The sequence below is a fragment of the Pelobates fuscus genome, chromosome 8 (genome assembly GCF_036172605.1).
Source record: "Pelobates fuscus isolate aPelFus1 chromosome 8, aPelFus1.pri, whole genome shotgun sequence".
NCBI lineage: Eukaryota > Metazoa > Chordata > Amphibia > Anura > Pelobatidae > Pelobates > Pelobates fuscus.
In genome coordinates, this window is record NC_086324.1 from 129,887,896 (window position 1) to 129,912,680 (window position 24,785).

At 37.8% G+C, this 24,785-nt stretch overlaps 1 protein-coding gene across 2 annotated transcripts in view; it reads right to left on the bottom strand.

Annotated features, from left to right (window-relative positions):
• The window catches only part of PDXDC1 (pyridoxal dependent decarboxylase domain containing 1), a 93,210-nt gene that overhangs the window by 20,657 nt on the left and 47,768 nt on the right, over positions 1-24,785 (bottom strand). The window contains exons 9-19 of one of the 2 annotated variants that reach the window (XM_063430314.1): positions 22,997-23,081; positions 20,900-20,948; positions 12,538-12,639; positions 10,643-10,768; positions 9,225-9,275; positions 8,206-8,269; positions 6,093-6,148; positions 4,146-4,251; positions 2,159-2,324; positions 1,089-1,207; positions 165-286 (exon numbers count right to left, since the gene is read on the bottom strand). In XM_063430314.1, coding sequence (XP_063286384.1) covers positions 165-286; positions 1,089-1,207; positions 2,159-2,324; positions 4,146-4,251; positions 6,093-6,148; positions 8,206-8,269; positions 9,225-9,275; positions 10,643-10,768; positions 12,538-12,639; positions 20,900-20,948; positions 22,997-23,081 — 1,046 coding nt within the window. Of the gene's footprint in view, positions 1-164; positions 287-1,088; positions 1,208-2,158; positions 2,331-4,145; positions 4,252-6,092; positions 6,149-8,205; positions 8,270-9,224; positions 9,276-10,642; positions 10,769-12,537; positions 12,640-20,899; positions 20,949-22,996; positions 23,082-24,785 lie in introns of both variants that reach the window. The other variant, XM_063430313.1, reaches the window with a different exon arrangement.

Sequence of the window (24,785 nt, forward strand, 5' to 3'; positions counted from 1 at the left end):
GGAAATCCATTCTGAAAAAAAAAGTGTCAATTACTGATAGGTTTTTCCATCTTTGAAAACTGTAATCACCATTCTGGTACTTAGTTCACGTTATATGACCAAGGCTGTTTGCTTTTCTTTGTTAACATACAGGCCAGTGGATTACGTTTCATTTGTATATATACCTTTGAATTTTCTTCAATATCTCTGCCCATTGCTGCAATGGTTTCGACAAGCTCTGAAATATCCACATCTTCGGATACCATTCCAATATATACACAATATTTCTCTGCCCCAAACTCGGGCCCTAAAGCAAAAAATACATTCAGATCATCATACCAACAAAGTTATTAAAAATCCCGTTTTCCTGTGGTTGAGTGCTGCATGGAGAGGCTGTTTTAACATCCCATCACTGAATCTTGGGAACTTGCAAATACATTATTTAATATAACGATGAAATATTGATTTATGTATTCAATTAAAGAGGACTCTTTACTGCCTTATTCACAGTTCGGCTTAGTATTTGGGGATCATTATTTTACACATTACATGGATGAACAAATCTAACCTTATTAAAACTCGTGCAAGTGTGCCAAACTATGCCAGCCAGTATGGCATTTCAGAGTCTGGAGGAACACATGCATGCTTTTGAAAGGTTTTGTTTGTTAAATAGATTCTACTTGTAATATTTAATGATGTCACTCACATTTCAATTTTTTTTTTCCTTTACAAAATTCTTCAAAGCAATACTTTAATGACAAATCAGAATATTATAGTATCGTCACAGCGATTACAGCTTTTGTAGTTATAGTGTTCTGATGCTATGGGTACAAATGTCTTTCAAATCCCCAGCTACCATTTCCCATCTATTTACTTTACAAAGTCATAATGGAGGTATAGCACTTCTTTATTATCTGTGAAAGCTCTTGTCATGACCACACACTTCTTGCTCACCTTCTCTGAGCGCTTAATGTTCTATATACCCAGCTGGTCTTGGGTATACTCATGGCCTAATGAATTGCGTTATCCCCTCCCCCACAGTGAAGCAGTGCATTTTCACACTGCTTTGGTTGTGCAATGGTCAAACAGATTATTTTTTGGATCAATACCTGTAGAAAAGGAAAGATCAGATTCCAGCTCATTTAGCTTCTTAAGGAGTGCAGCATTAATCTTCTCTTGTTCTGCTTCTCGCTTAGTTTCATCCACCTCCTCGGTGAAATGATCATATCTGGGAGGACAAGAGAAAAAGTGTGGGGGTGGGGGGGGGGGGGGGGGGTGGGGGGGGGATGGAACATATTATTCCAATTAGCATTAATAATTAATATAAATGTATCTATGCAATGTGCACAGAATCAATAACAGAGTGATTACACATTTTAATTTGTCTTTTTACATTTCTTTGCGTTGCGTCTGTTCACGGAGATGGAGACTAATACCCTAACTAACGGCCTACAGTGATCAGATATTGGGTGAACTATGAGCATGTACTGGGGCTGTAGGATGAACGTAATGATCAGAGCCAGGGAACACAAGATCGTTTTTTTCCTAGCATACAGCGCCAGGAAATTTAAAGAGTCTTTTTAAGCTTTAAGTATGGTGAATCATAAAGGCAACCACCTAACGCAATAAGATATAACAATGCAAAGGAGAGGAGGTTAGGAAATTAGCATTACCACCATATTCAAAATATGTTCAAGCTGTTTTGTTACTAGGAACGTAGAACCAATAGATGGCGCTGTGACACAATGTGGCTGTGGATGATTGTGCTTTCATTACAGTGTTCAACCAAAAGATGGCGCTGTGCCATACAATATCCATGTGGATGGTTGTGGTTCCACCACAATATATTTCTGCCAAAACCAAATATATTATAAGTGCTTATGGGTTGCATATTCTTTTAAAAAAAATAAAATGTAAAAATAAATCTAAAATACAAATGAAACCATTCATTTTCTTTTTCTCCCTCTCCCACCCCATCACGTTTTATATCCCATTGTACAGCGCTACGGAATTTGTTGGCGCTATATAAATAATAAAATAATAATATTGTCTGTGGATATGCTGAATATATTTTTTCCTTCAACATTTGCACAGAATAGCAGAAATTGTTGGCAATTTATTGAGTGTTCATGGCTTCTAAACATAGACTATATATTTTCACAATATGTATACCATTTACCTTAAAACTCCGAGGCCGGCCCAGCTGTAGTCAACAATATATAAGAGGCCTGCTATCCTTTCAACTTCTAGCCTGAATTCCTCTCGGAGTTGTAATGTGTTTTGTATGATGGGAATCTTCACATTTATACACTGCACCAAGTGTTCAATGTCCTCAGCTGTGGTACCTAAAACTAGCGACATTTCATCGTTGAAAGCATTGAAAGGAAAATAATACCTCACCAGATATTACTACACAACATGACAAGACTATTTAGTATCAGTCCACAAAAGAGAAGCAAACACTGTACAAAAATCTGTTGTTTGGGGAATTCAGCTACGTATATATAACTTTAGGAATTATTTATTTATTCATTCAATTGCAAATCGTTCCTATATACAAACACACGCACTCATTTTGTTCTGTGAAACGGGTCCATTTAATTAAATAAACTACGTTTGCCATTGTGAATATTCTGTGTTTAATGAAAATTAAAAGTTCAATTTAAAAAAAAAAAAAACGGGCAGACTTAGGGACAAAGATTGAAAAGCCAACATCTCAGAAGAGCCAGGAAGAGCACAGATACTGTCCAAGGTTTTAATATGGTAATAGAATAAAATATGTAATTAATAGCATACAATAAATAATTGAATAAAACATTCAAAACAACCTATAAACTGTGGGGGTTTTTCCACGTGCTGCTCTGTTGTCTTTTAAATGTATATTAAAGATTTAGTGACAAAACGATACAATTCAAGCAAGGCACAGCGAGGGCACATAATGCAAATCAGGAGGGTAAAAAATGGTTTCTGTGTTAACCCGTCTATACAGACGGGCAGGATCAAAGTGCAGCTGAGAGTGAGCCAGTATGAGGTAAAGAGAGTTGTGATAATTTCTACATTTAAAGGGAAGCTCTGGCCACTATAACCACTGCGTCTCATTAAAAGGGGTTATAGTGCCTGTGACTTTACAGCAAATATGCAACTTTCAGAGAGATTTTTTCATGCTTTTATCTCTATAATGCATATACATGTGTAGTTTTACAGTAGATTAGGGATGAAAAGTTGGTTGTTTTGTACCCTTCAGGCAATAAGTTATCCAGAGCTCTGGTTGCCACTAACCTTTTTCACCCCCAGAATCTCTTTTCTCCACTAACCTCATCGAGCATAATAAACATAAAGAGTGACCCATAAGAGGTTAATACACTATTTGCTCTAGAAAGGTCACAATGACCCGGTGGCTCTCCGAATGCCTTTTCAGAAAGGCAGTTTACATGAAAACACATTAAAATGAAAAAGTCTGACACAGGCAGCAGTCCTGCACTCACAGGAATCACAGCTAATCTGTGCACGAATGTAGACATGGCAGTTGCCTGTAATTACAGAACATCTCAAACAAGATGCTTAAGATGACACCTGTAGAATGTAGAAGTTTTACTTTGCTATGGATATATATATATATATATTTTTTACAACTAAAATTATAAGCCTAAAAAAATGTAAAAACCAATTGCTGAATATGTATGTTCTGAACAAATAATTCCCAAACACGGGTAGTACTTTAACTCGACACAAATAATGCTTATTGTGACTGCACAGCTGCAATACCTTCGCAGTCTGTTAGCTTCTCAAGCCTTTCTGTGTCACTACTGTTGTGTTCTATTCAGATTCCTAGTGTTCAGACATGTTCTACAAGGCTGCACCGAGCCTCTGTTTGCCTGACCTAAATTAACCACAAAATGGGGGAGATTTAACAAACTGCCATGTTCTGCAAAAGGTGTAAAAGGGGCACATTCACCTATAGAATGCACCTACTGGTTACACTGGTTTCCATGGTGATAGCTCCACTTCTAGAAGATTGCATCATTTTAACAGGGCACTCATAGGTCTCTCCCAATATGAATGGGATGAGCCAGCAATACTACAGACTTAATGCACGTATGCTATCCACATTTTTATTATTGTAAAAGCATTCATCATTTTAGAAATGAAACTGATCCATAACTTACCAGCTGATGTCATGAGAGGATTAAATCGCACACAAGTGCCTTCATCTTCTAATTCCACGATGTCCACTCCACAGGATGGAACATGTAGAGCCAGCTGGTCTCCTAACTGCAAAGAAAAGAGTCATCTGCTGTGACAAACGCTCCTTGCCCTGGACGTTTGCTACAAATTCATGGAGGCGTGTAGAAGCTGGCCCCCTGCCCACCGACTATGGGCCATAAACAAAGACCCTGTTCGGAAGTTGAATCTCCCCATGCGCCATTAGTAGCTTGCCCTGGGTGCCCCTGGTTCGGTACTTTCCCTTCATGCAAATGGAACCGAAAGTTGGCTCTCTGGCGGCCGTTTGTGTGAACCAAACCCTCGAATAATCCCAGTGGTACTTAGCCGCGACTGCTATGGAACTAATTTTGGCATGAGGACTTCGTAGGTTCCGGGTCACCTCAGCAGGAGTTAGCCGCAAATGTTATGGAACTGTTTTTTGGCACGAGGTGACCGTGCGGTTCCCGGACAACTTGGTTCGCGGTTTTGAACCACTTTGAAATACGCCAGGAGAGGGCTTTTTGGAGCAAAGATGTCTGAAACTAAGGGAAACAAACGCTACCTAAGAGCCAGCCGGAGTACCCCGTATTGCGGCCGCAGATGCTCCCAAAAGTTGACAGGCAAAAGCACCAAACGCCCTGGAACTGTTTTGGGCATAGGACCATATGTGCCAGTGAGAATTTTGACACAGTGGCGTTTTCCCTACACTGCATGAATCTGAGCGCTATTTGGAGAACTTGGGCGGTCAAATCAGGGCTATTTAACTATGTAATTTTTGTGGGGTTATTATATATCTTGTTTTTGGGCATTTTTATGTTTTTATGCTTAGTAATACTGACTCAGAAATTCATGGGGATGTAGTGATGATGTGTATAAAAGCAGGCCATATGGCCAGAATAAATTATTCCTGTTGTACACTTCATCAAGTCTAGGCTGATGTTTGGATAGCTCAGAGTTTTAATCATTGCTTCACTTGGGATTTGGGAGAACTATAGCGGATATACTCCGTTGAAGTATAGGGGATCCGTTACATCTGCACTTTACAATATCCTGAGATGTCGTACATAACACACAAGATCTCCCTCCAACAAGAATAATACTCTAAATCTATTAGGAGACAATCTGAAAGGAGAAGTGTGCAGGATACCAGTGGTCCTCCCCGCCTCAAGGTGCTCTGACAGTCTAGAATTATGGTATTTACCAATTCTATTCTAACAGTAGTACTAAAAGACCTAGATCATTAGTGTGCCACAAAGACAAAGACAGGGATGGGTGTAGAAATCTATGATAAAAATAGCTACTTCCAAGAAAATGCACATCGAAGTTTGCAAAATTAGATTGTTTAACTTTGGAGAGGACCAAGTAGAATAAAATAATGTTATATCTAAAGATGTAAGAGGGGAAGAACTGTTTAAATCAACATTTCTTGACTCGTTGCATACACCTGTTTTTAAAGTGCCTCTGTTACCCTGAAATGCCTGCTTGTGCTACAACAGCCAAGGGGGAAGCTGAAAGTAGATTTGCTTCTCCAAGGTTTTTCCTTGTAGACCTCCATCTCGGTTGCTGTGACTATATTCAGGGGCGCATTAATGTACAGGAAAGTAAATGTCTCAGGATTAATGTCTCAGGATTCCGTGAGACAGTGGCCTCTGTAGGTCAACTCATTTGATACACAAGAAGATGCGCATTTCCCACAGCCATCACTCGTGATGGTTGTGGGAATCAACAAAACTAGATCGAGGAGGTTCAATCTTTTGTCAAGTATTCTCAACTTTTAAGTATAATCCCACACATTTCTTTGTCACCATTTCTGGTTCTGTGTCCCACAGATGCAGCCTCTTTATTTTTTATTTTTGCCAGAATGGGGGCAATATTCTCAGGTGTTGCTTTACAATGAAATAAAGACTTACCCACTGGTTCATAGCATCGGCTTCTCTTTCTATAATGCTCAAATTCAGAGTGGAATCTAGAAATAACAAAATGCAGTTTTATACATATTTGGTTGTAACAAACAAAGTACAGTTCAATGTGTGGTACTCAAAGTGATGCATTACACAATTCCAATACATATTGTTCATTTTAGCATCTAAGGCATTTCAACACACAGGGTTGCTTGAACAGTCACTAAAAAAATATTTTACAGAATCTTTGCCAAGCTGTATCTGATTTTCTCCACTAATTCCTTCACTCTGATTTGCTGCGAGATGAATGTCAGTATAAGACAACATGCTTGCATCATGCCAGTGGCACTCATTTTAACTTTTACTTCTACCATATTAGGCCAGTTGCACAATTGGCGTACTGTGGATATTGTGAGTGTGTGGGGCATGGATGCGGTCACTTTGGTGTAGATCAGGAGACTGAAGGAGAGACATGCAGTATACAGCCTCCCTTGGTGTTTAAGCCTACATGACCTCAAGTCTAACTAAATGGGTGACATCACACATCAGTTCTACAAGCAGACTGGGCACGTGTGAGGTCTATACTCTGACAGTGTCATTTAAAAAAAAAAACGCATCCTGTAGCAGACACAGCAGAAACAGTAATCCATCCAAACATTGTTATTCAACCAATAGTCTGTACTGCAGAGAAAGGACAGCAGGAGACTGTAATTATCAGAGACTGATGCACCTCAGTTTTTCCTAGCAAAATAAGTTCTGTCCTAAAGCAATACATATTTATTATAATAATAATACAATAATAATAATACAATTTACATGAAATGATCTGCCCACTAACAATACACAATTTTGTTTTAGAAATACATTTAAGGAATGCCAGAAGTAACCCTCTGGTCAAGTCAAAACCACTTAGCATCTGCTTTAGTTCAGTGATGGAGCATCAGTTTAAAAAAAAATGGTAATACAAGATACAGCAATACTCCAGTCAGGGCCGGATTAACATAGGGGCTGATGGAGCTGCAGCTCCAGGCCCATGTCCATGGAATAGGCCCAGTGCTTAATTTTTTTATTTTTTTTTTGTAATGATTTATTTACTGGTCTTCACATGCTCTTGCTTAAGTGTGGAAACTAAAGAGGGATGTAGGGGAACAAACCTGGTGTGGACTGGCTGACAATTAAATTAGTTACGGTAAAGCTGACTTTATGCAAATTCTCTAACACTGTGGCACGTTCCCTTTCTTCTACACTCACTACCTACACCTTTTTTCTGTCCCAGACTGTATAACAGAAGCTTCTGCCTGCTAGTAAGAAGGTTAGGAGAGGAGGGGACAGTTCTTAGAAAGCGTGGAGCAAGCATATCATTATACGCATTTATTCCAAGCTTAGGGCACTGTCTGTATAACACACCCATAGTTGGTCAGCCTGCATGAATGGCAGGCAGCCTGAAATGCATTCGCGCCAGGCTGGCCTTCCAATTTTTCAGGCAGACATGCCACCTTTTTTGGGCATGTTCGGCCCTTTGGTCCGTGCTGGTTATGTGATTCGCATCAGTGCCCATCCTTTTATCCCACCCACTGACCACTGCTGTTAGGGGGTATGGATTTACTTGAGAGATAAAAGCAAGAGATTAGCATAGGGTATGTGTTTTCTGATAGCTATATCCTGCGAGTTTCCCTCCAGCACCAGCTCCACCAGATACATGACACTGTTTTAGTGTTTTCTGTCGATAAGTTTCTGTAATTAGGCCCATCATAATTGTCAGCACCAGGCCCAGTGAGTTTTTAATCTGGCCCTGACTCTAGTATTTTGCATTAACATCAATATCATTCAGAAAGTGCTGATAGCTCTTGCCTGTAGATCAACTCTTACAAATCTGTTTTGCATATTCAGAGTGCCATGTTTACAGTCTAATGTTTACAGAAGATGTGGTAGGCCATGAACAATTCCATTGCTTTTACAGAATTTTCTAGAAAAAGTTAATGACCTCTTGCCATAGATAGCATTACTATAGCTGCTCTTCGATAATAATCGCCACAATTATTTTCTAATATTGTGTTTTCAGTGCGTTTATTCTCCTAAATTAACTTGGCTTTTATTGTAATATCAAATAAATGTTTCAAACCTGATTTTGATCCCTCGTAATTGTATTTGAAAACGACCACTGGAGAGCTGTCCTCATTTTCAACCTGAGGAAAAAAAGGAAGAGGAAAAAAACCCATAAGAAACTATAAATTTATTTTTTATCTTTATATACAGAACCTTTTAGTTCTTTGGTAACAGTGTGTTTCCTTTCCTCCACTAAATAACATTTGCTTTATTTTTGTGCCTTTCAGTCAGTTAACCCTTTGGGCTCATCAGTCTGCTATTGCCCTCAACTGTGCCTAAGTCTACCACTTATCCCCATTCATGAAAATTTACTGTTACTTGTGAGAGATATGCTAAGAGTTTGCATGGATGAAATTCAAGGATAATTAAGTGGTTTTGGAGTTAAATCACTAAGATTATATAGTCCTAGCCACACCACCCCTGGCTGTGACACACACTGCACCCCCATGGAATAAAAGTATTATTTCAATCAGATCTTACATCACAGTGTGTTTGCTTTAGAAGTTATCTCCTGCTCTGTTAATTGAACTTACACACAGGAGGTAGCTGTATTGTCTAGAAGGCAAATAACACAGAAGGAAATAAGACATTCTAAATGAAACAACGTGCAATAAAGGATTTTAACAGTTTTTCAAGAATTGTGTAGTAAGTAGCATGCAGGGGAGATGTGGCTAGTTCTCCAGTGATTTAAAGCGATTTAACGACTAAATGGCAGATAATTGTGAGACAGCAGGGGCATAATTTATACATCAAAACGGCTTCATTAAAGTAGAAGATTTTTGGTGCTTCGAGTGCCCCTTTAATGTACCACTGCCAGATCTACATTTTAATGTCTGAGTACATGAATAGTGCCTGTGTTATCCTCAAAAACAATATCTCTTTCACAGTACATTTCCAACAAGCATGCGGTTGTAACATTAGCCTCTCTCTCAGTTGTCTAACTCGCTGAAACAAAATCCTGGTGGAGAAATTACCCTGAACAAATGTGCTCCTTCTAGACAACAGCTAGAAAATGTTAAATAATGTATACTTTACCGATGTTTTAATATAGCTCAGGTTCTTTAAATGCTCAAGCAGTTTTTGACTCTGTGAATAAAACAAAATTAAAAATCGAGTAAATTTGAGAAGCAAAGACAAAAAAAAAAAAATCAAACCCTAATATGTAGTGAGCATCTATTAATGAAAGCAAGTTTCAACAAAAGTAATAAATCCATTCCTTTTTACCTTAGTAGAGATATACATTAGTGTGACTTCATATACATATTTAGTAGCACAGATTTGGTATATCCTCCCACCACCAGGGCAAATTGATTAAGTAAAGTAGCTCATTAGTTTGATTGTAAGATGTGCTTCTCTCTATATGTCCTTTGCTAATCCCGATCAATAAGTCACTAGTTCACCTGTGGGCGTTTTGAATCACACTAAACATCAGCCAATGAGTTCCCATAGTGACCAATTTATTTCCCTTTTAAAAGTAACCTTCACACAAAGTCACCGCTAAGAGCATCAACCAGAAGAATGTCACTGCCATTTAACTGTGAATCCTTCGATGTAGCAGTAACAAACAAGTATCTTTACATCTTAAAAACATAGGTCTCAATGGATTTTATAGAATGAATAGAAAACGTCACTAGCCAAGCAGAATAAAGCAACAGCATATTCCTTGCAAATAAAAAAATAATAATCTGCATTTAAAAAAATGTAATTTATATTTGCAAGCCCACATGTTATCTTTTCTGTACTTCCCCAAAACAATATAAAACAACCTCGGAACAGGCACTCGCTGAGTAGCAGTGAGATAGATGTACATCACACTCTGCGGCAAAACTGAATAGTTTTGTTTTTTTGATGGAGAGTGGTGAAAGGATTATGCAAAATACTTTTCTGTTTGTGTTGTATAATGACAGATTATGGCCCCAATTTAATCTTTTTGGATAGGCTTTCCAATTTTTTTTTTTATTATTTTTGGATAAACTTTTAAAATCATTTAATATTATGAAAAAAATTTAAAGGACATAATATTTTAATATTTGTGGGTATACAGATATATTTTTGTAATGCGAGATATATTTTTTGAAATTTTAAGATTTTGTGAAAAATCATTGTAAAAGTTTATTCAAAAATATTAAATCGAGGCCTATGTTAGATTCACTTTTTGGGACAAGCAAAAAACACACCTTGACTAACTTGTTTCCCCAGTTTTTAGAAAACAAAAGTTAGGGCTCTTCTTATTTTATTTGTATGTATTAACGACTAGTCGCCAATCTTTTTGACTGCATATTGCTTACTTCACTCCTGTTTACATTTAAGATCATAAAGCTCAATAATAAACAGTGTAAGCACACGGTATTTATTTTACTGCAAGACCCATAAAATTAATCCAGGTTATATTTGCCTGTTAAGCCGGTATTGACATTAACCCAATGCAAATATGAAGTGCTGTGATAACATACCAGTTGAGATGCATGTTTTATTCGCTCAATGATCCCGTTGTGGCCGAGATACTGCAGAGACAACCACAGGGGAAGTGCTCGGAGCTTCTCAACAGGCTGGCTAGATGTTAGGCCTGCAGCAAGTGACTGAAATAATGGAAATACAATGCATCACTTACTTGCTAAACAAGTACAATATATATATATATATAAAATTGCCAATGAAATAAAAAGGTAATGTATCAGCCATAGGGAATCCTCAATGCATAGTGCACTAACACGCACTGCTGACATGTGCTGTTTTGAATAGGTAAAATACAGATTTTATCATTTTGCTGCTATGAAAATAAAAGTGATATCTAGGATGGAGTTTGAGATCTCCTCACCCGTTTTGCAACATGATATGGCGCTTATCCATTAAAACACATGCATACGTTAAAGCAATAACATAATCAAATGTGAAAGATGACCATGTGCCGTAATGGCCGTGGTCTGCAGGTATCAGAAATGGTCAGATCTTTCTCAAGCAGTCTTTGTTTTGGTAATCAGAATTGATGGAAGTGCAGCTTTCATCAGTGTTTTATTCATAAGGAATTGAATGAAACAACTTGGTAAATAGTAGCCATACTAATTGCTTGATTTTAACTACATGCATGCACTTATTCCATTAATAAAGGCATTCACAAACCACTTGTGAGAGGTACTCATACAGACAATCTCATAAAAAAGTTATGAGTGAGCCTGTGTGACTCTCATGGCAGAGCATGTATAAACGCTGATGTTGTATGGTTAGAGGATTCTTTACACATTTCTCATATTACACTACAGAGTAAGGGTGGGTGGACACATCGAACAAGATAAAGAGATATGAGGAGGAAGGGAGCTCAATGCAGCAGAACCTAGGCGAGGAGTATCCGTGACTTTAAATTGTCATGGTGCATGGAGTGTCCTATTACAGTTAACCAAGATAAATGATCTAATGATATAGAGGTTTACAAGTCATTTCCTTTCCTAACACAGTTCTAGCAATCAATCGTATTGATCTCAACCAAGTAATAAAAAGACTGGCATCTCTAGTTACCTTCCTTACTTACTAAACCTGTATAGAGTAAATTAACCCAAACTGTATTATTTTTTGCTTATTTTGTGTGAAATGTGAGTTTGGTTCACTATTTTGACACCGCAAATGCAGAAAAAGAGCTGAAACAATATCTATTATAAAGCTTCCTCGTCTACCAACTTCAATAGGTGTCAGGACACGAATGACGCCTGGCAGTGTGTTCCCAAGCAGTGTTATGAAGTTGGATTACACAAGTCTCCACTCCTCTACACTTCCAGGTTTATCTCTCTCTCTCTCCATTAGTTCCCTCCTACTTACCTAGACTGAGTACAGTGTATATTGAGTGGAACAAACAGCCTGGAACAAGTGACTTTACTCTAAGTAGGCACGAACCATTCCAAATGTTCCCATAGACTCATCTTCCTAATTGAGTTAATTCTGCATAGGCTATAAAAGTATATCCCCCGGCAGCTTTCAAAGAAAGAAAGAAGAAAGTTGCCTGTGCCAACCATATAGACAGCAAGCATGCCAGCCCAAGAGTGCCCCAAATTGGCATAGTGAGTGCTGTAGCACTACTAACAGAATTATCATAATTTCTTCTACTTTATCTTGGACATAAATATATATCTGTACTGGTAGTTCAGCATATAAACAAAAAAGGATTCATAATAGTCCTATCCAAATATTAAAACAAAAACACAGTGAGTGCAGCCCTGAGTTAATTTTTCCTTTGGTGCATATATATATATATACACACACACACACTAGAGGATGGCATTTGAATGGCACATCTTAAATTGAGAGAGACTTTCTATGTTATTAAATTGTGTCTGAAACATATAGTGCAAAAAATTACCAGAGATGGATCTTCATGACGGTACAAAGTCACGGCAGGGACTGCAGGGAGTCCTAACCACGGCCCAAGAGTCAGAGTCATACTGTCACACTTTGTTGCCGCCTGGTATACAAACAGAATTTGAATGCATGAAAAGTAATACAAAATACATTGTATACTGTACAGAATGTTAAAAAGAGTTCAGCTGCCCCTATATTTAGAGTGGAATCATGTAATAATGGTTCATTATATAGTGTATATTTGTAGCTTCTATTATTGCTAAAGAGAATACTCTAGCAAATGATTAGTTCTGTTTATTACACTAATGATTTAATGTGGACACTGCTCGCATGCAGTACATTTAGTTCAAAATGAGGAATAGTAGGTGTGCTGATCTCAACCTTCTTTATACTTGGTGAAATAGTAGGGCAACACTGAAAGTGTTGGAGCTCTTCTAAAATACATGTTTTGATCTATACTTTGTGCTAGTCAGATTTTTTAAGACACTTTGTGATGTAAAATAGGAAACATTTTGGTAATATTATATATAACCTATTAGCCACCACCCACCTCCCAAATCAAAACCCAACAGTGTTACGCTTGAAACATAAAATAAAAAAAGAGAAGTAAGCCAATATATTCTAAAACATGCATTTCCCGGACACGTTGTTTGCAGTAAATCGCACACCTTGAGATAACACAGCTATACAAGCAATAAAAACACTGAGCCTACTGCAAAGCAATTCTTGATGCTATGAATCAATAATATAAGGACTTGTTAAATAATATACCTATATACACCTATACACACACACATATGGTTTAAATACATATATTTATTTCCTGATCAAACAGGGCAGCATTTACATATTACTTAGAAAGAACAGGAAATAGAACTCTGTTTAGTATGGTTTTCCAAGTCAGATAAGTACATTAGTAATTTAGATTAAAAGCTATAAGTACCTGGGTTACTATTCTTTCAGTTCCTCCAAGTTGCTTACATTCTAACAAATAGATCACATTTAGGAGGTTTGTAGTGAGCGTCTCGGTACGTTTATACATCTAATGATGCATTTTACAGAAGAATGCTGCTAATGGATACCCTGGCTGTATAAAGTCCTGAATACAGAGAATAAGCCAATACCCACAGTAACAGAAAGCTTTCCGAGGTGACTTATTGAACACATTTGTATATATGTTTAAACTTCCATGCAGATACTTCCCAACGCGGCATGTGGAATTGATTGCAGTTACCTGTGCAGTTCAGTACATAAGCAGGCTTCTTCCAGAGAGTGGAAGGTAATATATTGTTTGTATCTTCTTGCTTATCTAAATCAGCATATGAGACCAAGATAGCCTCCCAGTAAATGAGCTGGTGTGAAGACAGCCTACGTACTTGTGTCCACTATATGGCCCTATGTAAAAGTTACTGTAAAGAAACTGCCTCAGTGTATGTTCCCACTATATGTTATATGTATGAGTTACTGTGAGGAAACTGCCTCAGTGTATGTTCCCACTATATGTTATATGTATGAGTTACTGTGAGGAAACCGCCTCAGTATATGTTCCCACTATATGTTATATGTATGAGTTACTGTGAGGACACTGCCTCAGTGTATGTTCCCACTATATGTTATATGTATGAGTTACTGTGAGGACACTGCCTCAGTGTATGTTCCCACTATATGTTATATGTATGAGTTACTGTGAGGAAACTGCCTCAGTGTATGTTTCCACTATATGTTATATGTATGAATTACTGTGAGGAAACTGCCTCAGTGTATGTTCGCACTATATGTTATATGTATGAGTTACTGTGAGGAAACTGCCTCAGTGTATGTTCGCACTATATGTTATATGTATGAGTTACTGTGAGGAAACTGCCTCAGTGTATGTTCGCACTATATGTTATATGTATGAGTTACTGTGAGGAAACTGCCTCAGTGTATGTTCGCACTATATGTTATATGTATGAGTTACTGTGAGGAAACTGCCTCAGTGTATGTTCGCACTATATGTTATATGTATGAGTTACTGTGAAGATACTGCCTCAGTACATGTTCCCACTATATGTTATATGTATGAGTTACTTTGAGGAAACTGCCTCAGTGTATGTTCCCACTATATGTTATATGTATGAGTTACTGTGAAGATACTGCCTCAGTGTATGTTCCCACTATATGTTATATGTATGAGTTACTGTGAGGAAACTGCCTCAGTGTATGTTTCCACTATATGTTATATGTATGAGTTACTGTGAGGAAACTGCCTCAGTGTATGTACGCACTATATGTTATATGTATGAGTTACTGTGAGGAAACTGCCTCAGTGTATGTTTCCACTATATGTTATATGTATGAGTTACTGTGAGGAAACTGCCTCAGTGTATGTTCCCACTATATGTTATATGTATGAGTTACTGTGAGGAAACTGCCTCAGTGTATGTTTCCACTATATGTTATATGTATGAGTTACTGTGAGGAAACTGCCTCAGTGTATGTTCCCACTATATGTTATATGTATGAGTTACTGTGAGGAAACTGCTTCAGTGTATGTTCCCACTATATGTTATATGTATGAGTTACTGTGAGGAAACTGCCTCAGTGTATGTTCCCACTATATGTTATATGTATGAGTTACTGTGAGGAAACTGCCTCAGTGTATGTTCCCACTATATGTTATATGTATGAGTTACTGTGAGGAAACTGCCTCAGTGTATGTTCTCACTATATGTTATATGTATGAGTTACTGTGAGGAAACTGCCTCAATGTATGTTCCCACTATGTTATATGTATGAGTTACTGTGAGGACACTGCCTCAGTGTATGTTCGCACTATATGTTATATGTATGAGTTACTGTGAGGAAACTGCTTCAGTGTATGTTCCCACTATATGTTATATGTATGAGTTACTGTGAGGAAACTGCCTCAGTATATGTTCGCACTATATGTTATATGTATGAGTTACTGTGAAGATACTGCCTCAGTGTATGTTCCCACTATATGTTATATGTATGAGTTACTGTGAGGAAACTGCCTCAGTGTATGTTCGCACTATTTGTTATATGTATGAGTTACTGTGAGGAAACTGCCTCAGTGTATGTTTCCACTATATGTTATATGTATGAGTTACTGTGAGGAAACTGCCTCAATGTATGTTCCCACTATGTTATATGTATGAGTTACTGTGAGGACACTGCCTCAGTGTATGTTCGCACTATATGTTATATGTATGAGTTACTGTGAGGAAACTGCTTCAGTGTATGTTCCCACTATATGTTATATGTATGAGTTACTGTGAGGAAACTGCCTCAGTATATGTTCGCACTATATGTTATATGTATGAGTTACTGTGAAGATACTGCCTCAGTGTATGTTCCCACTATATGTTATATGTATGAGTTACTGTGAGGAAACTGCCTCAGTGTATGTTCGCACTATTTGTTATATGTATGAGTTACTGTGAGGAAACTGCCTCAGTGTATGTTTCCACTATATGTTATATGTATGAGTTACTGTGAGGAAACTGCCTCAGTGTATGTTCGCACATTATGTTATATGTATGAGTTACTGTGAGGAAACTGCCTCAGTGTATGTTCCCACTATATGTTATATGTATGAGTTACTGTGAGGAAACTGCCTCAGTATATGTTCTCACTATATGTTATATGTATGAGTTACTGTGAGGAAACTGCCTCAGTGTATGTTCCCACTATGTTATATGTATGAGTTACTGTGAGGACACTGCCTCAGTGTATGTTCGCACTATATGTTATATGTATGAGTTACTGTGAGGAAACTGCCTCAGTGTATGTTCGCACTATATGTTATATGTATGAGTTACTGTGAAGATACTGCCTCAGTACATGTTCCCACTATATGTTATATGTATGAGTTACTGTGAGGACACTGCCTCAGTGTATGTTCCCACTATATGTTATATGTATGAGTTACTGTGAGGAAACTGCCTCAGTGTATGTTCGCACTATATGTTATATGTATGAGTTACTGTGAGGAAACTGCCTCAGTGTATGTTTCCACTATATGTTATATGTATGAGTTACTGTGAGGAAACTGCCTCAGTGTATGTTCCCACTATATGTTATATGTATGAGTTACTGTGAGGACACTGCCTCAGTGTATGTTCCCACTATATGTTATATGTATGAGTTACTGTGAGGAAACTGCCTCAGTGTATGTTCGCACTATTTGTTATATGTATGAGTTACTGTGAGGAAACTGCCTCAGTGTAGGTTTCCACTATATGTTATATGTATGAGTTACTGTGAGGAAACTGCCTCAGTGTATGTTCGCACTATATGTTATATGTATGAGTTACTGTGAGGAAACTGCCTCAGTATATGTTCGCACTATATGTTATATGTATGAGTTACTGTGAAGATACTGCCTCAGTGTATGTTCCCACTATATGTTATATGTATGAGTTACTGTGAGGAAACTGCCTCAGTGTATGTTCGCACTATTTGTTATATGTATGAGTTACTGTGAGGAAACTGCCTCAGTGTATGTTTCCACTATATGTTATATGTATGAGTTACTGTGAGGAAACTGCCTCAGTGTATGTTCGCACTATATGTTATATGTATGAGTTACTGTGAGGAAACTGCCTCAGTATATGTTCGCACTATATGTTATATGTATGAGTTACTGTGAAGATACTGCCTCAGTGTATGTTCCCACTATATGTTATATGTATGAGTTACTGTGAGGAAACTGCCTCAATGTATGTTCCCACTATGTTATATGTATGAATTACTGTGAGGACACTGCCTCAGTATATGTTCCCACTATATGTTATATGTATGAGTTACTGTGAGGAAACTGCCTCAGTATATGTTCCCACTATATGTTATATGTATGAGTTACTGTGAGGAAACCGCCTCAGTATATGTTCCCACTATATGTTATATGTATGAGTTACTGTGAGGAAACTGCCTCAGTATATGTTCGCACTATATGTTATATGTATGAGTTACTGTGAAGATACTGCCTCAGTGTATGTTCCCACTATATGTTATATGTATGAGTTACTGTGAGGAAACTGCCTCAGTGTATGTTCGCACTATATGTTATATGTATGAGTTACTGTGAGGAAACTGCCTCAGTGTATGTTCGCACTATATGTTATATGTATGAGTTACTGTGAGGAAACTGCCTCAGTATATGTTCGCACTATATGTTATATGTATGAGTTACTGTGAAGATACTGCCTCAGTGTATGTTCCCACTATATGTTATATGTATGAGTTACTGTGAGGAAACTGCCTCAGTGTATGTTCGCACTATTTGTTATATGTATGAGTTACTGTGAGGAAACTGCCTCAGTGTATGTTTCCACTATATGTTATATGTATGAGTTACTGTGAGGAAACTGCCTCAGTGTATGTTCGCACTATATGTTATATGTATGAGTTACTGTGAGGAAACTGCCTCAGTATATGTTCGCACTATATGTTATATGTATGAGTTACTGTGAAGATACTGCCTCAGTGTATGTTCCCACTATATGTTATATGTATGAGTTACTGTGAGGAAACTGCCTCAATGTATGTTCCCACTATGTTATATGTATGAATTACTGTGAGGACACTGCCTCAGTATATGTTCCCACTATATGTTATATGTATGAGTTACTGTGAGGAAACTGCCTCAGTATATGTTCCCACTATATGTTATATGTATGAGTTACTGTGAGGAAACCGCCTCAGTATATGTTCCCACTATATGTTATATGTATGAGTTACTGTGAGGAAACTGCCTCAGTGTATGTTCCCACTATATGTTATATGTATGAGTTACTGTGAGGAAACCGCCTCAGTGTATGTTCGCACTATATGTTATATGTATGAGTTACTGTGAGGACACTGCCTCAGTGTATGTTCCCACTATATGTTATATGTATGAGTTACTGTGAGGAAACCGCCTCAGTGTATGTTCGCACTATATGTTATATGTATGAGTTACTGTGAGGACACTGCCTCAGTATATGTTCCCACTATATGTTATATGTATGAGTTACTGTGAGGAAACTGCCTCAGTGTATGTTCCCACTATATGTTATATGTATGAGTTACTGTGAGGAAACCGCCTCAGTACATGTTCGCACTATATGTTATATGTATGAGTTACTGTGAAGAAACTGCCTCTGTATATGTTCCCACTATATGTTATATGTATGAGTTACTGTGAAGATACTGCCTCAGTGTATGTTCCCACTATATGTTATATGTATGAGTTACTGTGAGGAAACTGCCTCAGTGTATGTTCGCACTATTTGTTATATGTATGAGTTACTGTGAGGAAACTGCCTCAGTGTATGTTTCCACTATATGTTATATGTATGAGTTACTGTGAGGAAACTGCCTCAGTGTATGTTCGCACTATATGTTATATGTATGAGTTACTGTGAGGAAACTGCCTCAGTATATGTTCGCACTATATGTTATATGTATGAGTTACTGTGAAGATACTGCCTCAGTGTATGTTCCCACTATATGTTATATGTATGAGTTACTGTGAGGAAACTGCCTCAATGTATGTTCCCACTATGTTATATGTATGAATTACTGTGAGGACACTGCCTCAGTATATGTTCCCACTATATGTTATATGTATGAGTTACTGTGAGGAAACTGCCTCAGTATATGTTCCCACTATATGTTATATGTATGAGTTACTGTGAGGAAACCGCCTCAGTATATGTTCCCACTATATGTTATATGTATGAGTTACTGTGAGGAAACTGCCTCAGTATATGTTCGCACTATATGTTATATGTATGAGTTACTGTGAAGATACTGCCTTCAGTGTATGTTCCCACTATATGTTATATGTATGAGTTACTGTGAGGAAACTGCCTCAGTGTATGTTCGCACTATATGTTATATGTATGAGTTACTGTGAGGAAACTGCCTCAGTGTATGTTCGCACTATATGTTATATGTATGAGTTACTGTGAGGAAACTGCCTCAGTATATGTTCGCACTATATGTTATATGTATGAGTTACTGTGAAGATACTGCCTCAGTGTATGTTCCCACTATATGTTATATGTATGAGTTACTGTGAGGAAACTGCCTCAGTGTATGTTCGCACTATTTGTTATATGTATGAGTTACTGTGAGGAAACTGCCTCAGTGTATGTTTCCACTATATGTTATATGTATGAGTTACTGTGAGGAAACTGCCTCAGTGTATGTTCGCACTATATGTTATATGTATGAGTTACTGTGAGGAAACTGCCTCAGTATATGTTCGCACTATATGTTATATGTATGAGTTACTGTGAAGATACTGCCTCAGTGTATGTTCCCACTATATGTTATATGTATGAGTTACTGTGAGGAAACTGCCTCAATGTATGTTCCCACTATGTTATATGTATGAATTACTGTGAGGACACTGCCTCAGTATATGTTCCCACTATATGTTATATGTATGAGTTACTGTGAGGAAACTGCCTCAGTATATGTTCCCACTATATGTTATATGTATGAGTTACTGTGAGGAAACCGCCTCAGTATATGTTCCCACTATATGTTATATGTATGAGTTACTGTGTGGAAACTGCCTCAGTGTATGTTCCCACTATATGTTATATGTATGAGTTACTGTGAGGAAACCGCCTCAGTGTATGTTCGCACTATATGTTATATGTATGAGTTACTGTGAGGACACTGCCTCAGTGTATGTTCCCACTATATGTTATATGTATGAGTTACTGTGAGGAAACCGCCTCAGTGTATGTTCGCACTATATGTTATATGTATGAGTTACTGTGAGGAAACTGCCTCAGTGTATGTTCCCACTATATGTTATATGTATGAGTTACTGTGAGGAAACCGCCTCAGTACATGTTCGCACTATATGTTATATGTATGAGTTACTGTGAAGAAACTGCCTCTGTATATGTTTGCACTATTTGCTCTTTGTATGAATCAAATATTTTCAGTAATTCTACTTAATTATGTGTCTGTTGCCAAAATGTGCTACTGCATAATACCTACTTATATTGATCTACAATCTCTATTCATTTTGATTCTAATGTTTGGCATAATTTGTACTGTTTACAGTATTTAAATCTTTGAATGGATGTCCTGATGTTGTTGGTATAAATGTCCCACTTATATTTAGTAGTTGCCACAATTTTTATGGTTGATCCTGATATTGTTTCAGAGTTGTGAAGCTGGTTACAAAGACTGCCTGATGGGAAGGGGGAGGATCTATTTATACCGGATTCAGAGTTCTATTTCCTGTCCTTTCTGCTGTGAGGGGAGAAGCTAATCCCTAAGTAAATGCTGCCATAAATAATGATCAGGAAAAGATAATTACGATAAGTATGAAATAGAAGTTGGAATCTCACCAAAACTGAAGAATTAACATATCCTAAAGCCAAGGTTGCCAAATTTACTCTGAGGAGAAACAAATAATTAAAATCAGCAGTTTTCATCAAAACAAGTTCTAATCACAACATCAATATTTAATGAGTGGATGCAATTTTGCTCTTTCTACCAATTACTTAGAAGTTTCAAGAGTTCGGGTACCCTGAGAGCCTATAAGCAGTATAAAATTAAACTTATTTGATCAGTGTAACATGTTACTAGGTTTTACAAAAATGATACTTTTATTGGTTTTGAAATGTAAAAACATGCAGCAATAGAATGGGTACAAAGGAGTCAGAAAATGATTGCACTTTAACAGGCTTTTGAGAAGGCTAGCATATATACGTTGTAAATCGAGGCCTGTGAGCTTCAACGTACACAGAATTTTCATATCTACATTATCCGTGTTCTCCTCCAATCCACTGCTTGTCATGGAGAAGCAATGGATTGGAACTAGACATGCAAGGCCAAACTGCCAAATGAGTAGCATTTGATTCCAGGAGTTTCACTTGGTTCTGGAGGAGGAGGAAGGGTCTCTTGTGGCTGTCCAGAAGACAAATTTCCTGTTTGCTGCATAAATTATGGTCAAGCATTTAGCAAATTCCCCTCTTTAATCTAGCACAAATTACAACAATTTGAATTTAGGTCCGTCCTATCTATCCATATTTGCATCTGTCGTAGTATTTAATACAACAAGTAGGCAATACAATAGATCAGGGGTTGGCAAACTATGGCACATGGTGTGCCTTCTCGTAGCATGAAAGGCTGCCAGACTCAAATAGGCCAATTGGGGAGATCAGAGGATTTCCCCAGCTGGTCTGGAGGGCTCTTCTCTATGAGTGTAAGAGTGCCTATGGTATGCACCCCCAACAAGTGCAGACACCTCCTCCAATCTCCTTGGAGAGTCAAAACGTTGTTGAAGTCTACCATGAAAACGTTCTGTCTCTCTGGAAAAGTGCTGGAGTGGAGACAGAGGGGAAAAAAAAGGTGCAGACCATGATCTGCAACTACCAGACCATCACGAAATAACAAGGATTCATGACTCCCTCACTGGCAACAAGTATGCAAGAATGAAAGGGGCATAACAAAGCCTTTATAAAAATGTATACACACAGTCCCCACACAACAATGCAGGTAGCCACACACACATAAAAACTTTAATTGAAGGCAGCCCCCCTCCTCCTCACAATTCCACAGACAGCCCACATTACACATACAAGTACTACAAGCAACCTACACACATTTAACATTGTACGCAGCCCACACAAACACACAATACTACAAGCAGTTCAAAACACCCAAACACCAACGACAGCATTCACCACTCACAATACCACAAACAGTCCACATAGATAGTCCCACACAGATAAATACCACAAACTTCGTACACACATACACAACAGCAGGCAGCTCGTAATCACTCGCTCAAAACAACAAACAACTCCACAAACATTCCACACATATGCCAAATTGCAAACTGCCCTACACATATACACTCCTAACACCACAGACATCCCACATACAATAAATACAGCCCTTATGCATATTAACTTGTAGAGAAGTGAAATTAATCCAGCAGTCAGTTTTTAGCCACAGGCTTAAAACAAGGGACCATGCACACCTAAATGCAAAGTTCAACTGTCCCATGTCTAGTTCTTCATGGACTCTTTTGTAACAGTTTGGATTAGCTTGTAATAGTTTAAGAAAAACAAAATACAAAAACACATCTCTCTGTTATAATACAACAATGTAAATGTATTTTTAAAAAAAATATAAAAAAAGTTTTAAATTATAGTTATTAGCCTAATATAATGTGCTGAGAACACCCATGTTTTTTTATCTATACTTTTTTGTTGTTGAAAGGTCACATGGTCATCCCCGCACACAATACATGTTTCCAGTATCGTTTGTCCTGCAATGTTTTAAATGGTAACATTCCAAGTCATGTTATTAAATAGATAAAATAGGCTAAAAAAAGGAAACAGGAACTAGATTTCCGACTCGAGCGTCCGTTTAGTAATTCTTAAAAAAAAAAAAAAAAAAAAAAAAAAAAACTGTACAAACATCAAACATCATACCCTTCCACGTGCAGCCATATATTGTACTGATTACAAAGCTCTTTCAGTCTTGCTAGCTTGTCTGTGTGTCCTGCACCTGGTGTACCTTAAAGAAAATAAAACACAAAAATTACCTTAATAAATACATTCACAAACTGGAGAAAAATAATAATACATAAATAATTATCCCAATAAACACCTATAAAGTTATTACTGGAGAGACAAGTGATGAAACACCCTTCCCTCCACGGCACATAATGATTAAGATTTGGACCAATCAATGGGAGGCAGCAGCTGCTGAGCATTCCTCCCACAGTCCTGTTTTCATGGCACCTGTATACAGTGCTCTATAGTGTGGTGTAATACACATAGAAACATAGAATGTGACAGCAGATAAGAACCATTCGGCCCATCTAGTCTGCCCAGTTTTCTACATACACCACATAGGAGAAATGTTTAACTACACTGCATGTCTTGCGATTCACAATAGCAGTTTCGGTTTTGTCTGGTTTTATTTAAAAAAATAAATAAATCATTAGTGTATATTTGTTAAACCTACAGCTTGCTAGCTGAGGACTATGACTACGATCATCCCTGGAAATGATGGCGTTTCTGTCTAGCAGATGGATGACTACATGAACACTAATAGGGCTATTCACCAAAGTGAGATCAGAAGGTGATTTTCAGATACAAAGGCCAAAACTGCAGAACTGGAAACTTAGTTGATTTACAGAATTTTTCCAGTTTGGCTATTCTGGCCTTCTATTTGCAATTAACTTTGAATTCTCTCAGTTTAATTAATAATCCTGTGTTATATTGAATATATCATTTAGCATCAATGTACTGATGTTTTGAAAAGGTCTGCTTTTCCTTTGTTGCTGGTGATGTTTGCTTTAAGCAGGAAGTGACTGAGATTTCTCAGCCAGACTGTTTTAAAATAGAAACAAAAAGGAGAAGCATTGCGCTTGTGACCTTAACGCACACAAATGTGCAATGCTTCTCCTGCCACACAGGAAAAACATACATTTTCACCATATAAATAAATGGTAGATATTCATAAAAAGAAGAATACTGAGGTCATCTATTTAATTTAAGAGGAGTCTACTGTGAATCTATTTTACATGCATTCATGGTTTCCAGTTATCTCTGTAGGGAAGAAACCATGTACTTGCAGATCAATGAATGTAATTAAAGGAACACTCTGAGCACCATAACCACTACAGGAGTGCCCTGGCACCCCCATTGCAAGTTCTTATCTGGGGTTTGCCTTGCTCCGCTCCCCACCACCATCAGGAGCTTCCGTTAGCTCTCCATATCTAAGCTCTGCAGTGCTCAGTGGCTAAGAGTGTCAAGTGATGGCGCTCAGTCAATGATATAGGCACTGCACAGACAGGTTTACCTCACACAAAGAGATGGTGGCCCTCTGGCTGAGGTAGTGGAGGCAGGAAGCTGCGCCTAGTGGACCCCATGTAAGAAGCCAAACAATTCTAAAATGTTTTTTACTACTTCTACTACTAAGAAGGGGCATGAGGGCGATCCACTGCAGTTGCTATGGTGCTTGAAATGTTTCTTTAAGCATGCTATCTACAGCCTCTAACAAAATAGATCCAATGTCAGGGAAGGCAGCATGAAAAGAAAAAACATAGGAAAGAGACAATCCAATTAATAGTAAAACTCAGGAAAAACAAGAGTTGACATCAGTAAGTGATAGCCCTATTCATTTTTTTTTTTCCCTTGGGGAATTTGTGAACATGACCACACACACACACACATTAGCAGTAATGGTTCCCTCATAAAATACCACGAAGGA